The 19,331-nt window shown below is 39.6% G+C and overlaps 1 protein-coding gene across 1 annotated transcript in view; it reads right to left on the bottom strand.

The window, feature by feature from the left end:
• The window catches only part of rbpj.L (recombination signal binding protein for immunoglobulin kappa J region L homeolog), a 68,116-nt gene extending 53,787 nt beyond the window's left edge, over positions 1-14,329 (bottom strand). Inside the window, exon 1 of the mRNA XM_018229005.2 lies at positions 14,222-14,329. Coding sequence (XP_018084494.1) covers positions 14,222-14,241 — 20 coding nt within the window. The 5' untranslated portion in view covers positions 14,242-14,329. The remainder of the gene's footprint in view (positions 1-14,221) is intronic.
• Positions 14,330-19,331: the final 5,002 nt, after the last annotated feature.

Here is a 19,331-nt window from a genome sequence, read left to right as displayed (position 1 = left end):
GTGATGACTCCATAAATTGTTTGGAAAATAATTGGAGTGCTGGTCCATTTTGAATATCATACACATTACTTTGACCAAGCACCCAGCATTGGATTTTGGAGTAAGAGTGTGGGTACTTTCTGAATTTATATATATATTATATATATATATATCTATATCTATATATCTATATCTATATATCTATATCTATATATCTATATCATATCTATATCTATATATATATATCTATATATATATCTATATATATATATATATATATATATATATATATATATATATATATATCTATATATATATATATATCTATATATATATATATATATATATATATCTATATATATATATATATATATATATATATATATATATCTATATAAATAGTTAGTGACGGAACTCCAAGCAGTTTTGCATCAAGTCAAAAAAGGTGAAGCAAAGTGAAGGTTTTTAATCCGTTTCGTTCCAAACGGGAACTTCCTTGGAGTGCCGTCACTTGTTCAAGTAAACTTAATCAACTTTTAATAACAATTTGAATCTGTGTTTTTGCTGTTGACTTGCCACTACTGTATATCCAATTCTTCCCTCATTAGCAGTCAGTAACTAGACCTATTTTAGCAGAGTTTATTTTGCTATTTCTTTACACAGACTCATTTTTAGTATTATTTCTACTCCTGTTCAGACACACACACACACCAGGAAAAGAAAACAACTTTCATACTTAGCCTGTGCCCTCTGGCTAGTGTCTGTTTGCTCTTGATTGTTAAAACATCGCCTTTCCTCCATAGGGTTACTAGTAACAGGCAATAGAATTGCAAAGAATGAACAAATAGCAAGGGATTCTACAGAAATACATGTATTTACAGCAAGAAATTTCACAACTGCTGCCCCTGGGATTGATAGGTGACACTTGCTATTGGAAACAAAAGTAATTCTTAAGCGTACCACAATCTTATAACAAGTTTGTTCACCAATTTACTTACTTCCAACACGGAAAGATCCAGCGTGGGAATGTAGCAAATGGTCAGAAGAGAGCAAAGCTATTGATCATTGCATATCTATAAAGGTTGACATGCAATTCACCAATGCAGGCTAAATTGGACTTCTTACTCAAAAAGCCCAGCTGCAGTACATCGTGTCACTGTAGATTCTAATTTAAAGGGAGACTATCACGAAAATGAAAATTTAAAGGGGAACTCCACAAAAACGTAACGAAAAGTAAACATAATTCATTTCATGCAACTTTGCAATATACATCAATTAAAAAATATGCAGACTTTTCATGATTTTTTAATGGTTTGGAACAGTTCCCTAAGCCTAGCCCCCTGCTCTCCTGCTAATCTATCTGACTACTTTGCTGAGCTGGCTGACTATTGTTACTTTGTATCAACAGCCAGCTGTCCTCAGCCTGCATCCTCCAAAACCCACAATTCCCTGCACACGTGATTTCAATAAGGAACAGAACATCCCAGTGCAATGCATTGTAGGTTATGTAGTTCCTGCATGCTGTCTGTAAGCTGTGGATAAGTTGTTACAATATGTAACATCAGTGTTTAGTCCCTACTTCCATGCCAGGATTTCAAATGATACAGAAAGAGAATAACTATTAAACAGATGGATTTCAGCATAGAAAATGTCATCTATTCATACTTTTTGAAGAACCAGGTAACTGTGATGGGTATATTAGGGATTTCTGTGTTATGTGGGCCTCATCATATTTTGGTTTGGAAGCCCCTTTAAATACACTGGTCAAACAAAAACTTGACAATGATGTTCGAGTTCTCTTTCTGCATCATTTGAAATCCTGTCAGGGAAGGAGGGACTAAACACTGATGTTACAAATTGTAACAACTTCTCCACAGCTTACAGACAGCATGCAGGCACTACATAACCCACAATGCATTGCACTGGGATGGTCTGTTCCTTATTGAAATCACGTGTGCAGGAAATTGTGGTGTTTGGAGGATGTTTGGATGGCTGTTGATAGAAAGTAACAGTAGTCAGCCAGCTCAGCAAAGTAGTCAGACAGATCAGCAGAAGAGCAGGGGGCTAGGCTTAAAAAACTGTTCCAAACTATTAAAAAATCATGAAAAGTCTGCATATTTTTTAATTATTCCAAAGTTGCTTGAAATCATGTTAACTTTTCAAAAAGCTTAAGTTACGTTTGTGTGGAGTTCCCCTTTAAAAAAAAAAAAAAAGCTTCTGATCATTCACATGTGGCCAAATATTAAAATGTTGGTGAAATCAGCCAAGAGAACAATCACTCATATTCCCTGAGAAATGTCCCTAGAATTGTACCTAGCCAGCGTAAGGCACTTGGCAAGCTAACGAGTTGGAGAGGATAACGGATTTTAAACACCTTTCCTTGTTTGTAGAAGTTTTATTCTATAAAGAAAGCAAAAAAGCTACTCTGTGGCACTAGCTCATGAGAAGTTGCTGCTGGTGGGGACTGAGAATTTGACCATCACAATTCTGTTGCAGTGTTAAAGCAAAATGTAATAACATATAAAGGCCCAAATAAAGGTAAGAATTCATGGCTGCTATGGGACTATGGCACGCACGAGTGCTATTAGAAAATGCGCCGTGGGATAAATGGAAACATGCATGTTCAAATCAGGCATTTCAACTGAACTACTAAACAGATGCCTCTGTCTACATTGGCAAAATACAAAACTTTACAAAGTTTACTTTGCTAAATGAACATAGGTTCCAGTTGATAGGGCCCGGCTTTTGCTAACTAGCATTTTTTTTTTAAAATTATATTTACATGCGACAAAAGTTCCAAACCAGGCACGACACGCTAAAAAAAACAGAAAAGTATCATTCCATGATGCAGAAGTAAAATTTCCGTTAAAAAATATGGGTCAGTAAAATAGCAATTGTATTCAATAATGGTCATGTGAAAAACTCATTACCACCCATGGCAATTTTTTACTTTCAGATTTCAACAATATAGTTCATTCGAGGTCTAAAAAAAAACCTCACAAAGCTCTAAAATTCAACCTTTGATAAATAACCCCCTTAATGTATACAGATATCTGATTTTCCTTTAAAAATATTCACAGATAAAGGTGATAATAGAAATATTGTCAAATTACTCAATTGTGTAATGTGAATAAACAAATACATATTTCAGAAAAAGTAAAGTAACTGTTAAGTTTATCAATTGCTACAGCTTTTGTGTGTTTAATATATATATATATATATATATATATATATATATATATATATATATATATATATATATATATATATATATATATAATCTTTTGAGATTTATTACACCCCATCCCTGGAAATAGCTTGAATCTGAAAATACACCATCTAAAACCTGTCAATGTAGGAGTTCAGAGGTCCCTTGATCCATTTGAAGATGCTAATAGCCTTCATTATGTTCGAGGTGTTTTCGGGCCGTTTTACCGAAAGCTAAAATGATTCGAGCAATTAAAATATTTTTACTCCAAAAACTCAATAAGTTTTCAGGTTTAGCAAAATCGAGTTTTTTCCATTCAAGTTTTTTCTTAAATAAGATACCATTCAAGTTGTGAGTTTATTCGAGATATAAAAGTAACTGGACATTTGATAAAAAACCGCCTAAAAATATCAAGAGTAACAGGCATGTCAAGTGTGAAAACATTTTTAACAGTTGATGTCAGAGGCTGGTAAACAGTTATAGCAAAGGCCTACATAAGGACTGTTTGCCAAAAGTCGGGCAACAGCAGGTATTATGGCAATAACATTTGGTTCTATTTGTCAATAACATTTTGTCGAGACTATAAAATGCCCGAAAATACCCTGCAATGGACAATACTGAGCATTGTCTCTGCTAAAAAAAACCTTTTAACAACTCAACATTTTTTTGCAATATGAGACAGTGGGGCTCATTTATCAATACTGGGCACATTAGCTAACCTATAGCTACCAATCAAATTGTCGCATTCATTGCTTTACCTGCAGCTGGCTGAAGAAAGCTAGTCACTGATTGGTTGCTATAGGTTACTGCCCATGGGAAAATTTGCCCAGTGTTGATAAATGACCCCAAGTATTGTCTATATCTGTACAGGTATGGGTTCCATTATATAGAAACCAGCTATCCAGAAAGCTCTAAATTATGGAAAGGCCATCTCCCATAGACTCCATTTTATCCAAATTTTTGAAAATAGTATCCTTTTTCTTTGTAATAATAAAACAGTACCTTGTATTTGACCCAGACTAAGATACAAATGATCCTTATTGGAAGCAAAACCAACTTATTGGGTTTATTTAACGTTTACATGGTTTTATGAGTAGACTTCAGGTATGAAGATCCAAATTAGGGAAAGATCCATTATCTGGAAAAGTCAGGTCCCATACATGTACAACAGTTGAATGAAGATCAGATATTGATATATACACATTTTAAAGAATTAAAACGTTACTTATGGCGTGCTCATTTTTTCACATGACACTACTTCCATAGCTACAATTTGCCTTGTACTTGGAAGAAACGATAATACACAGTTAAAAAAAAAAATTAAGTTTTTATAGCTTATAACTATACAGTGCATCTTGTGTTTCTAGTAAACGTTTGGTAGCATTGTTATTGGTGGTTAAAAAGACAAAGTTACTAATGCAAACACCATTGTGTAAACAAAACCGCTAAGAACAACACAACTGAATTTCGCATCAGATTTCACACCTATTTACTGTGTTATTGGGCAGTAGAAACAGTAAGGTTAAAGTCACAACTGCCACCTCCACCAGCGGAGAAACTTAATGTACTGTCTGTTACGGAGTTAATTGAAGGAAGAACTAAACCATACACGCCATGCGGAGGATTTCGGAGTAGAAATATATGAGAGAGAGACTGTTTGGAAATACGCAGGCCAAGAATCAGCCTCGTGTGGCACTGGGGAGGGGTCATGGGTTCCTAAGAGGCTGATAAAATAAAACTGGAAACACACATTATATCACTAGTACATGATTGATGGGCCAGCTAATCCCAATTGATATCCATGTGCTATGAATATCGATCAGATGGGCAGATCATGGTGCAACAGAATTGAAGAGCAGCTTCATGCTCCTCAGTCTGAACTGGAACAACAGAACGGAGGCCACAAAGGTGTTTCCCTCATGCACTCTCTGCCTGTTCATTCCTTGGGCGAATCGGACTGAGATTGTACCCAGTTGGTCTGTGTATGGCCACTTAAGCCACAGCCATTTAAACAATCTTTTCTGGTGACAAAATCCCTTTAAAGGAGACATATTATGTAAAAATCAAGGATGAGCCAGTGTATTAAACTATTTTAGATATAGAAGGAATGTTCTTGAAAAAGTTGTGTTTCTGGTTACTTTATTGTAAATTTCTGAAAAATCCCTACTAGTCCTACCCATCTGTTCCACTTGCTGCTGCCTCCTTTCCCAGGCTATGCAGGGGAGCCGGCAGCACTCAGCACGCTGCACTGTAGGATAGGAACCAAGCAGCAGCTACACTGACCTGATAGGGAACTGAAGCATGTCTTTGCTTGTGTGACTGCAGGGCTGTGATTGGCTGCCCCCCCCCCCTACTGTGCTTCTGGCTGGGACCGTTAGGACACAACTACCCCTCAATTAAAAAAAAAGACCAGAGAACATCGATGGGGAGCTACAATAAAGGGGCTATTTTTAAAGAGAACATTAATTTATGGCACAATGTGACAAAAACACCACATATTATTCATAACTGCCTACAAAATTATGCTTTTTCAGTTTATCCTATATGTCTCCTTTAAGATTTATATTTTTTTACAACACTCTGGCAGAATCTTGCATAGAAATCCATTTTTCAAAACAGCAAACAGCTTTTTTTTAATTTTGAAATCTGACATGTTTTTAGTTTCCCAGGTGCCCTTTTGCTCTGATAAACTTCAGTGCAATTTTGCACAGCTTTATTAAGCAGTAACTTACAATGTGCCCCAAACACATATAGTAGAGTGCTTTCTCAAAAAAAGTGATACAGGTATGGGACCTGTTATCCAAAACGCTCGGGATCTGGGGTTTTCCAGATATCTGTAATTTGGATCTCCATACCTTGAGTCTACTATATTTAAACATGAAATAAACCTAACAGGATTGTTTGTCTACAAAAGGATTACCGTATATAGTCTAGTATAAGCCAACCCGAGTATAAGCCGAGGTACCTAATTTTACCTACAAAAACTGGGAAACATATTGACTTGAGTATAAGCCTAGGGTGAGAAATGCAGCAGCTACTGGTAAATTTCCCTAAATGTGGCTCTTCTAGCTCAGAGAGCACAATTGTGCCTCTCTGGGCTAGCATTGTGGAACCCACAACCTCCTCCAGAGCCAAAAAGATGAGGGGGGGCAGCAGCAAGCAAATGGGCCAGGATCGCCCAAGTGGCAAAGCTCTCAGTCAAGCATCACCTAATATCACTCGAGGTTCAAAGCAGCCAGGTAGTTCCAGTGCTCTACCTATTCCAGGTGAGTTAGGCACCTAGCACTAGCCACAGCCTACCTAAACAGCAGTACAGTAAACTTGCCTGGGATAATTAATGATAATGCCTTCCGGCTGCCTCTGTATCAAACAGTGCGCATTCCTAATCCTGCCCTACCGTCTTAAATCTTGCCTCTATTTCACTCTGTACCACTCACATCTTCCTTTTCGGTCGGCTCTCAGGTCCCATATAACAACAGGATGGTGATAATAAAACTGTTTAGAATGTATGTGATAAATGTATGGCAAAATACCTTCTTCAGAACAACTGCTGTCTCCATCGTACCCTGATTCAGCAGTCACACTCTCCCTTAGCAGGGAAGGGGCTAATCATCACCCCTGGTTAGCTTCTATTACTAAACTGCCCTGTTACCATGGTAACCCGTACCACACTCTCTACTGGGCACTGCTATCTTGCCCACTGAAAGTCTCGCGAGAGCCGAAGAGGCTGAGCGAGAGCGGGCGGGGAGTAACTTGTAACTTGGGCAAGAGGAAAACGGAGTCCAGGAGGATCTGGTGGAGAACGTCGCAGTTGTGAGGAGAAGAGGTGCTGGTCTGTGAGCGCTGCCTGCAGGAGCAGCCGTAACACAATCCTAGGTACTGAGGGGCCAGTCACTTCTGTCTGAACCTGCCCGCGGATATCAGGTGCGCATTAGCTTTATCGCTCGCTTGTCTGCAGGGTCTGGTCTGGTACTGACTTGAGTATAAGCCGAGGCAGACTTTTTCAGCACATTTTGGGTGCTGAAAAACTCTGATTTTACTCGAGTATATACAGTAATTATATCTTAGTTGGGATCAAGTACAAGGCATTGTTTTTAACATTAAAGAAAAAAAGGAAATCATTTATAAAAATCAAGATTATTTGATTAAAATTGGAGTCTATGGGAGATGGCCTTCCTATAATTCGGAGCTTTAAGGATAACTGATCCCATAACTGAACCAAAAAAAAACAAAAAAAAAGAGGCTTTGAAAATGCCTTACAGCTCAATATGATGTGATTACTTTACAGAATATGCATTCCAATCATCAGAAGCTCAGGCCGAATCTTTACAAAAGAGTCTTTGCAACTCAGTTTTACTTACTGGCAAAATACATCACGGTAAAAAAAGGGCCATAAAATCGCACATTTCCTGAAAGACGAAACCCTGAAGAATCAGAAGCCAGCTGAGCAGTCTTTCTATACACAGCTATACAAATGGGAATTATTGCTAAATACATCACATCACCATGTGTGAGTATACCACAATATGCAAAATGAGGCCAAACAAATTCCCAGGGGGTTGAAATTTCCACTAGTCTGTGTATGTTTATTTATTTATTTATTTTGAGTAATCCATTCAATCAGGGAAAACTAAAACTTTGTCCAACCCCAGAAAAAGCTGTTTGAGCAGCCGAATACCAAATATGCACAACTATAAAACAAATATGCAAACAACTGAATCCCCAAGTGGGAACAATTTAGCTGTTGTCACATTCAATGCTTAAAGAGATTCCCTAAACACACAAACAGTTATACATATGGTCAAACAGTCCCAACACTAGCAAATAGCTTTCCCCCTTGAAAATGGCCCAAAACCCTCATTTGGACCAGTTTTATTAAATTAAGACTTATTTTTAATCAAATTTTTCTTGTCCGTAAGCTTTTCTCTAAATAAAGCATTTACTTTTGAAATCTGAATGAGACTGAATGAGCAAATTATTGATGTTACTGAAGAAACAACAAACTCTATACATTATTTTAGTTTTTAATTTTTTGCACCTCAAGGATCAATGCCACTGTCTACTGATGCATTATCCTCAAAAGTTCAGCAATGTTGCCTATTCACACAGAGCCTCAGAATTCATTATTGGCACCTAATGATGCATTCTATCCAAAGTTTATAATTGGGGTCTAGTGATACATTTCCCCCTCGGAGTCCACTCTTCTTACAAAAAGTATAGGGTTGTTATTTAAACTCTGATCCTCCTTGCAAAGATTGTTTTATGCGAGAAGTGAATTTTCCCTTACTCTCTCTCTCTCTCTCTGTCACACACACACTTCAGATCATATGCAAAATACTGACTTTTTCTGTCATGAAAAACCTTTACACATGCATTGCATAGCCGAGGACTGGAAAAAATCCAAAGACCAACCCTTTCACACCAAGCTTATGTACTAGTCAGTACCATCAGAAGATGGCAGTGCATGCTGGTTTAATGCCATTATCACTATTTATTTATATATTGACAGCAAGTTATGCAGCACTTTACAACAATATAATAATACCCACAGAACTTTCAATAAACAGGGTGCAACAGAATTATTATTATTATTATTATTATTATTAACATGTATTTATATAGTGCCAATATATTGCATAGCACTGTAAAGTAAATGTGATTATACAACTAAATCACATGAATTCTATACATAGAACATATGGAGTTACATACATCACAATCAATACCGGTACAAAAGGTAAGGAAAGCCCTATGCAAAAGAGCATACACTCTAAAGGGAAGGGAGTAATACACAAGGTGTGGGAGTGGGCAAGATCCAATTAAGTGGGTGAGAAATGTGGTACTGTATGTGGTGTTGCATTTGGTAGTTAAGCAGAGTGAGGGTAGGCTTCTCGAAAGAAGTGCGTTTTAAGAGATTTCTTCAAAGCAGAATGGATGGGAGAAAGTTGGACAGACCGTGGGAGAGAGTTCCAGAGGAGGGGTGCAGCCCTTGAATGTGAGCATGTGAGGAGGTAATGAGAGAAGAGTTGAGTAACAGGTCAGTAGAGGAGCGCAGTAAGCGGTTGGGTGAGTATATAGAGATGAGTTCAGAGATGTAGGGTGGGGCAGAGTTATGAAGTGCTTTGAATGTCAGGGTCATTAATTTGAATTTAATTCTGAGAGGTAGTGGAAGCCAGTGCAGGGATTGACAGAATGGCGAGGCAGAGGAGGAGCGGTTGCTGAGGTGTATGAGCCTCGCAGCAGTGTTCATTATGGACTGGATTGGTGACAGTCTCTAGAGGGGAAGGCCAATTTAAAGAGAGTTACAGTAGTCTAGATGTGATATGACAAGAGAGTGAATACGAATTTTGGCAGCATCTTGGGTGATAAATGATAATTTTGGATATGTTCCTCAGGTGGAAGTGACTGTGATTATGATTTAATAAGTGACTGGATATGAGGAGTGAATGACAGGGCAGAATTTGGATAATCTAGAATGAAACATTAGGGGGTCTGTTACTGTCTTTTGGATCCCACAGACCTATATTTATACTCTAGAAAGGGGGTCCATAGACCTGGATTAATCCCTCTCCCAAATTCCCCCTCCTTACTCTATTGCACTTTACTCTGTGTGTTGAACTTCTAAATGACTTGTTTGTCTGGTGCACTTTTTTCCATTTGTAAATTCACACCTTCTTCTGGGACTGGTGGCTTTTCAGAGGCTTATTTATTTATTTTTTTAAAGCACAGTCAAAGCGAAGCGGAGGAAATATATATATATATATATATATATATATATATATATATATATATATATATATATATATATATATATATATATATATATATATATATATATATATATATATATATATATATATATATATATATACACACACACATACATACATAGAGCTAGTCGTCTAGCCAGATTCTGTTGGATTGCTCTATGGTGGCAATCAAGTATGTGTCTGTCAGCCAGAGTTGTCTAGCAAGCTGTCATTTCTAGGAATTCCCAGAATGCACCGCTATACTCTCAATATTTGGGTGGAGTAGAAACCGATGGGAAATTGAATCAGTGTTTTGCTTTTTTTAGGCTACAGCCATACACCTAAAGAGTCCTGCCAAGTCACCTTAAAGTCACAGGGAGCACTGAAGGCAGCACTTCCCAATTGTCACACAAGAAATGATAAAATACTACTGGCTTGTGCCGACATATAGACAGCAATAGGCACCAAGCAGGTAAGTAATGACGGCCCCATGCACCTTGTTGGTACAGCCTATCACGGAGAACCTTGCTGTGATATCAGCACAAGGCCTCATTACAGAAACATGGTCATGCTGCAAAATCCACACAAACACTGCACCCTTTGTTCTTACCAGAATAAGCTAGAACTGATAGGGAAAATTTAGACATCCATATAGCCTTTGTCTTAGAGCACTGGTGCTATTCTACGAGAAGGTACTTTTCTAACAGAACACAACCTCCTGCTTTTCAGCTCTCTAACTAATTTAGTCAGCGACTTTAAGGGGGGCCAGATGGGACATAACTATTCAGAGAGTTTGCAATTGATCCTCAGCATTCAGCTCAGATACAAGAGCAACAGTTATGACCCATATGACCCCCCCATGTCACGGATTGGTTACTGCCGGGTAACCAGTGGAAACCAAGAGAGCTGAAAAGCAGGAAATAGTGTTCTGGCTATTATGTTACACATCCAGTCACTCCAGCCTTTATACATTAAATTTTTCACTAACTATATTGAATGTTTTTTTTTTTTTTTGCACCAGTTTTTATTTTTTACACTGAACAATTCCTTTAAGGCACTAAATTTCACATTAAAAATGGAAAACAAGAAGCAGCTCTGGGACAATGTATATAAGCTTCTTAGTTAATGTGTGCACTAATATTACCATACTAGATAATATACATTGGCAGAGCTTGGTATTTTTCCTAAATTGTAATTAACCAACCTGAAAGTTCAAGATCAACTAACAACCACATAAGAGATTCAGACTTTGGCAGAGTGGCCCATTTTGGTGGCATTTAATTTATATACAATGGCACAAGTTTAATTAGCCAAAAAGCTAAGCACCCATGTTATAAAAATAACTTCCTTTTGCAACCCTTCTCAAACTAAGAAACACTTGTGCATGTGTGGCCAGTTGAAAAAATTTCCGATTGTAAATCCATAACTGGACATTTATTTAAGGACTAAACTGGCAGGATCTTGATGAAGCACACAATGTGTGTTTGGTGATAATCTGCATTCCTATCAGTACAGGTCCTACAGGAAAAAAATAGGATCTGTTAACTCACGCATTCCCATGCAGTGGAACACAGAAAGCCACACGGGAATGCATGGCTAAACACTCATGTGTAAAGCTGGTCATATATGTGCAGATAAATCTTCAATATTGGACGATGATCGTGCAGTGCAATCTCCCAACCTGCCACTAACCATTCAGATCATATAAAGTAGTAAAATAACAGATCAGACAATATTCTGCCACTAATCTGTAATTGTGAGAAAGTTATGTCCAACAAAAGATAGTGACAGTCTCCCACTGATATAGTCAGATTGGGAATCCATGCAGAGAAACTATTGGAAATTTTCTAAACTGTCCGATCGACTGAAGGACAGATCGCCATGGCACAAAAAATGTTGGGACACTACACACAAAGTTCGAAAATCGTACGAAACCAAGATTCGTAAATCGAATCTTTGCATATATGGCTAGCTTTAGGGTCCTTAAAGTGAGAATACAGAGTCCGACCAGGCATTTATCTGATTGATCAACCTCTGTGCCAAACAGCTGAAACAATGTGATACGGACAAGATCATGAATTATGACTTTTCTGCTCGTGGGGGTGATGGACACCAGTGAACCTGAAATTAAGGGAGTTGAAATAAAAACTGTTCTTGGTTTTGCATCCGCCAATACCGCATCCTCATACCAAGTAAAGGCACTGGCCACATGTGGTCAGACAGTTGGGCTGTTTGAAGGAAATCAGCCAAACTGCAATGCCAAATCTACGGAGAGCCTGTGTGTCAAACATTGAGATATTATCAACAAGCAGACAGCATCACACGTTAGTAGTATCTTAAAAGGCTTTTATTGCAAAAGGGCTTATACTTTGGACAGAAATACAATAGCGACGTTTCAGGCTCACAATCGCCTTTCCTCAAGCGATTGTGAGCTTGAAACGTCGCTATTGTATTTCTGTCCAAAGTATAAGCCCTTTTGCAATAAAGGCCTTTTAAGCTACTACTAACATATGGTGCTGTCTGCTTGCTGATTATATCTACGGAACAGGTGGAAGTGGCCACCAAAGACTTGCACACCGTCCATTATACCCTAAGGGTGACTTCTGACTTCTAATCCTTTAAACATTGAGATATTGTCCGATACAGCCAACAGCACTGTTTATTCGAGACAATGGCCTGAACCATAATGCCCATCTCGTTTCTGCCAATTCCCCATCCATGCACTAAGAAGAGACATGGTCAGACAGTAAGTGGTTGATACATGCCAAACCTATACTGGTGAGGCTGAATAACCTGTTATTGACCACAGAAACAAAACTAATAAACTATAGAATAAACTTGCTCGTGCATAAAAGTATTCTGTAACATATTCTTGCAAGCCACATATTTCCTTTGCAAACATTACTATTTGCTCCTGACATCCCGGTGTAAAACAACTGTCAAACGATACTAGAAACTACCCATACCACAGTTACCAGTGGATGAAATAATCACATAGTGTGGCTCTACGAATGCATAAATATTTATGAACTTTGCAAAATCCCTTTTCACGTAGGAACAATATTATCTCTTTTACTTTAGCATGGACGTCAGAAATGGAAATAACCCGGGGAACCAAAGCAAGAAGACAATTTGCAGCACCTTGCAGTAAAAAAACATCACCTATCAGCATACTTAGGTTATTGTGCAAGTACCATTTGCCATAGGATCTCCTGATCACATTCATAGAGAATGACAGGTTACACTTTATTACAAGGGATGGTACCACGCCAAAGAGCTTATTTCCCACAGTCAGAGATAAAAGCACATGAAGGATTCTCAGATCCCCCCCTCACAATGGAGTAACCACATATTAAAGGGATCCATCGCAAAGTCACTTTATGGCCCCTTTTTCACTTTTGGGAATTAGATTTATTTTCATAAACAAATGCAATTGAGTGAGTACCCACTGGGCACCCCAAGCAGTTACAGGGTCTTCCCCCCTCAAAAGTTCCACCCCTGCTTGCAGGATCACTCGCACAGATAAAGGATAATTCAACCACAAACAAGTCGACTGTACCTCAAGGAGGGACTTGTAACAAGAGTGCATTCACACACACAACTTTTCACACAGAGCAACGAGGCATGTGACACAAACAGAGGGAGACTCACATCAGCAGAAGTGAAAGATGCCTGAACCAAGGGCACATATAAAGACACACACACACAAGGACCCATGCACAGAAACAGGATATCACAGGCACACATGGTGGATCGCACAAATACAAGGATCTCACACACACAGGGATCTCTTTGGCAAACATACATGAAGCAGATCACACCTACACACACAACAAGGGACAGCCATGATACACACACTCACAGATGAGGAAACACAATCACAAAGATAGAGTATGTTAGAGACAAATGAGTAATTAATACACACACACACACACACACACACACACACACACACACACACACACAGGAAGCACCTCACGGGGTTCTGTCTCGCATACACAGACAAACACCAGGGTGGATTTCTCCGTCTCACACACAAATACAGCGAAGCTCATACAAACACACACGCACTTCTACGGAGCGGCGCTGAGTTCAAATAAAGACACAAACACAGAGATGCGAGTCTCACATTCCGCTTTCTACAGCTGCGGGGGACTCAGGCCGGCCGTTCCCAACCTTTCATAGCCCGCTTATCTCCAGCCCCCCTAAACCATTCCCTGGCTCCGCAGCTCCCACGAACCCCATCTGTTCATCCCGTCCCAGCCGCCCTGACTCCCAGACTTACCCTGTCACAACAGGCGCCATCTTCCACAAACTCTCGCCAAAACTCCAAACCTCGCGAGACCGGGGCTGTTGCTTGGGCCCCGCCTGCTTACGCTTGGTCACGCCTCTGAATGGCTCCTCAAATTGGGAAAGGTTTTGGACTGGCAAATGTTGTTCTGGCGGATGAAAGCTGACAGGGTTGCTAGCTCTCTATGTACGTGTGCTAGGAAGCAGAACTGCACACAATTTTATATATTCATGTATATAAATAAATAAAGCCTTATGAATGCAAGTGATACCAACTTAGTATCTTATTTATTTCAGTTTCTATATTACACAGTTGTATTTGCCAATAATATAGTGAATAAAGTACCCCCTCTTGTAAAATATTAGGATATTATAAGTTACCGAGGAGTTTCATGACCCTTCGGCCTTGTGTTTTTATACAGGTCATGGAACTCCGAGGTAATTTATAATATCCTCATATTATACAACTGGGGGTACTTTATTTATTATAATACACAAGTTTCAGTGAGTCATGTGACAGAAATGACATCAGAACTCACATCACATGACATCACGGGGTGTGTGTATGGATGCTGGGTTTTCATTTGGAGGGGTTGAACTTGATGGACTTTGTCTTTTTTCAACCCAATTTAACTATGTAACTATCAGAGTTTATAACTGATGACATCAGAACTCACCATTTATAAGGATATAATTTACAAGATATTCATAGCTTTTGTGTATTATATATTTATTATTCAAACGCTCACCAACAGAAAGATGTGGTTCGGGTGCAACTGCCCCGAAGCCGCTGCTTACTTTATCTGTGCACAGTTAAGGTCAGGATCACTCATCGCTCTCCGTTGGTGGTCCGGGTGCTGTGCCCCAAACCTGTAGCTTGAGGAGAACACTTCAACATTCCATATTGGACGCGCACTCCAGGAACTCACGTGTGGAAAAACACAAAAGGCGTAAGGTGTTTGGTTACCTGATGTGAATAAAGCTTTTCTTTTACTCTACACCGCGTTCGAGGAGTTCCCAGAGTACAAGTCCAATATGGAATGTTGAAATGTTTTCCCCAAGCTACGGGTTTTCTTTTACTCTACACCATGTCCAAGGAGTTCCTGGAGTGTGTGTCTAATATGGCATGTATAAATAAAGCCTTGCTATATATATGTACATAGTCCCACAAGTGCAATACTCAACAGGTCTTTCAAAATTATATTTTTATTGGTTCATAAACTCAACATTTGATCACTGATCTCACATATGATTATAGATAGGCATAGAAGCAGAATAATAAAAGGCTTATAATATAGTCTGATATAAAAAGTTTTTTGTTTTTTTTTGAGAAGCTCTGTCACTTGTCCATTGGCATACAATTACAACAACATAACTGTGGGGTGTCTGGTTGCCACTTGCCTGATTATACTGCCAGCCTATCGGGTAAAGTTGAGAATAACCACTATTTTTCTTTCTAATAAAGAACATTTGTGCAATCAACCTTCTATTTAGAAAATATTAGCAGTTTTATACTGCTGTATAAATACTCAATAATATCAGCCAATTTTCCTATGGGCTGGTCATGCAGCTGTTACAGCAAGTTGTTCACACATGTAGATAGTCAAATTGTACTCATTAGATTTATTTTGCTACTTGATTTACATATGCCTTATCTTATGCCAGCTCTGAGAAAGACCTGCTGAGCTGAAAATAACTAAAATATATAAAATCTGAAAATCACCATTCACAAGGCCACTTCATTTTTAGTTTTAGGGTGGTTCATCTTTAAGTTAACTTCTAATATGTTATAGAACGGCGTATTGTAAGCAACCTTATAATTGGCCTCCATATTTTCTTTTTTTATAGTTTTTGAATTATTTGCCTGCTGTTGCCGAGTCTTTTCAGCTTTCAAACAGGGGTCGCTTACCCCATCTGTAAAACCAATGCTCTGTAAGGCTACAAATGTATTGTTATTGCTACTTTTTATTGCTCATCTTTCTATTCAGGCCTTCTATTTATATTCCAGTCTCTCATTCAAATTAATGCATGATTGTTAGGATAATTTGGACCTTAACAACCAGATTGCAGAAATTGCAAACTGTAGAGCTGCTGAATATAAAGCTAAATAACTCAAAAACCACAAATAATAAAAAAAAAAAATGGAAAAATCGTTTGCAAATTCTCAGAATGTCACTCTCTACATCATACTAACAGTTAATTTAAGGTGAATTATGTGATTCTGGGATGGATGCAGGCCAATGCTGGCAATCTGGATGCTGGCAATCTGTGGGTTCTGGCAAATGCCAGAGGGGCTGCTATAAGGTCAGCATTTAGTGGGCTGTTTGGGCTGCTATGTGGGCTAATTGGGCCTTCTGTAACTGAAATGCCAGGGCCTATTTTAATTCTCAGTCCGTACCTGGATGGATGGTCAATATGTCCTGCTCTACAACCAGCCCTACATGTGTATATAGTTTTCAAAGTCAAATTATTGCAGATGCGGCATCTGTTTTGACTCTCTGCCCCTGGTTTTAAATGACCACCTATATTTCTAAGTACTCAGCCTACGTAGTCAGATTTAAATCCAACTTTTATCTCCCAATGTGCCACAGATGGGATTGTCTATTGCAGGAATAGTTGGCACTGCTCCGGACTGAGAATTAAAACAGGCCCTGGCATTTTAGGTACACAGAGGCAGGCCCTGGCATTTTAGGTACACAGAAGCCCAAACAGCCCCTACCAGCCCACTAAATACTGACTTTCTATAGCACCTTATAGCAGCCCTTCTGGCACTTGCCAGAACCCACTGCCTGGTTGGCAGTTAAAGGGGAAGGAAACCTCATCGGCGCTAACCCCCCTCCCGTGTATTGCCCCCCCTCCCTCCTCCCCCCTGGCCTACCCCTCCCGCTGGGCAAATGCCCCTAACTTGTTACTTACCCTTCTGCGCAGGTCCAGTTCAGGGAGTTCACAGCCGACATCTTCTTCCACGCGATCTTCTTCCTCCTTTGACCGGCGTTTTGGCGCATGCGCAGTAGGAGCATTTCGCCGGTACGGATCTACTGCGCATGCGCCAAAAGTCACGCGCATGCGCAGTAGATCGTACCGGCGAAATGATCCTACTGCGCATGCGCCGGTCAAAGGAGGAAGATCGCGTGGAAGAAGATGTCGGCTGTGAACTCCCTGGACTGGACCTGCGCAGAAGGGTAAGTAACAAGTTAGGGGCATTTGCCCAGCGGGAGGGGTAGGCCAGGGGGGAGGAGGGAGGGGGGGCAATACACGGGAGGGGGGGTGGGGGGTTAGCGCCGAGGAGGTTTCCTTCCCCTTTAAGCCTTCAGTATCTTTTTGCACATTGTAATGGTAGAGACAGTAATTTTCAACTCTTTGTAACTGTGGGAGTGGGACAAAATAATCAAAATCTCCCTGCTCTCATAGTGAAGCACAATCACATGTGCTTGATGGTGATTTCCATTCACTTTCAAAGGGGGCAATTTGAACATGTTGTCTTCCTCCTATGGAGCTGTAGAATACTCATAAGAACACACCGGGGCTCATTTATCAACACTGGGCAAATTTGCCCATGGGCAGTTACCTATAGTAACCAATCAGTGATTAGCTTTATAAAGCCAGCTGCAAGAAAAACAATGAATGCAGCAATCTGATGGTTGCCATGGGTAACAGCTCATGGGCAAATCTGCCCAGTGTTAATAAATGAGCCCCAATGAGTTGTAAAATAAGTGATCAACAAGTTTACCCCTCCCTGCCCTACACAATATTATAAATACAAAACCGTTTCCTATAAACTATATGAACCACTTTTCATAATCATTGACGCAAAAAGACGCGTACTATTAATAACAACATTTAATATGCTGCTGATTTAGTGAGGGCTTTGCAGCTGGAGTTCAAGGCTAGTGAGGACAGCTGGGCTGCCTGCGCTCTCTAACTCGGCGCGATTTAAGTGGGAAGGAGGAGATTGGGCAACTCTCTCTCAGACAGAACTGGCGTGGGAACTGCCGGCAGTCTCGCGAGACTTCCTATCCTGCGCACTGGTTTAGGCCAGGTCTCGCGAGGTTAGGTCAGACAATGAAAGTTTGGCAAGGAGAAGCGGCTGTTGGGTATTGTGCGACTGTTTACTTAGTTATGTGGGAGGCGTTTTGATTTGTACTGATTTATGTCGCTGTACCGTCGCCCTATGGGACCTAGTGAAACCAAACTGCATGGGGATAATAAGGCTTATGCAGAGAAAAAGTGGCTGGGATTAATTAATGGGTCTAGTACCTATGTTTGACATGTTTTGCAGCATTTGCTTCTAGCAGTAAAGCATTTTAAAGGAGAACTAAAGCCTGGTAGGCTAGAAATGTTATATATGATGTTTTGGGCTTCTGTACCAGGTGTCTCCAAAGATGCCACAGTAGCTCCCCATCTTCTTTTCTGCTGATTCACTGCACATGCTCTGTGCTGCTGTCACTTACTGAGCTTAGGGACCCACTCACAATATACAGTACACATAGAATAGAAATGTCACAATATAAGGCTGATTAGTAATTAATACAGATAATTACTACATGGCAGCACAGAAACCAGTGCAGTTAGCATCAGAATTTAATAATCAACCCTGTAGCATCAGCTTATATTAAAGACCAACCTCATTTTCTGCTGGATAATTAGTGACGAGCCCTAAGCTTAGCTTCTCAACAGCTGCTCAGAGCCCACTGAGCATGTGAGTGTCACAGACACTTTCCAAGATGGTGACCCCCTGTGACAAGTTTGAAGTCCTGGATCATTGCTGCTATTGACAAGCTGTAACTTCAGGCTAGTGCAATAAATGCAGTATATAGAAAATGGCATTTTTGGCCATATTCATGTTTAGGGTTTAGTTCTCCTTTAAACAAAACTGGTCTCATTTGATCCAACAGCTCTATTATATTTCTCCATTTAAGTTGCTCATTTGCCTGTGCATGAGGCAGGGCTGTAGTTCTAACAGAGCCACCCTAGGCCATGGACCTTTTGACAATGGCGCATGTATGATACAGATTGCATACATTGTGCGGATCATAAAAGTAAGCAGAACCCCTACAACTCTTCCGTCAGATAAACGGACGGGTTTATTTCGTATTCGTTTATAT

Source organism: Xenopus laevis, chromosome 1L (assembly GCF_017654675.1).
Source record: "Xenopus laevis strain J_2021 chromosome 1L, Xenopus_laevis_v10.1, whole genome shotgun sequence".
NCBI classification, from domain to species: domain Eukaryota; kingdom Metazoa; phylum Chordata; class Amphibia; order Anura; family Pipidae; genus Xenopus; species Xenopus laevis.
The sequence above is the reverse complement of the archived record's forward strand: the minus strand, read 5'-3'. Positions and strand labels throughout refer to the sequence as shown.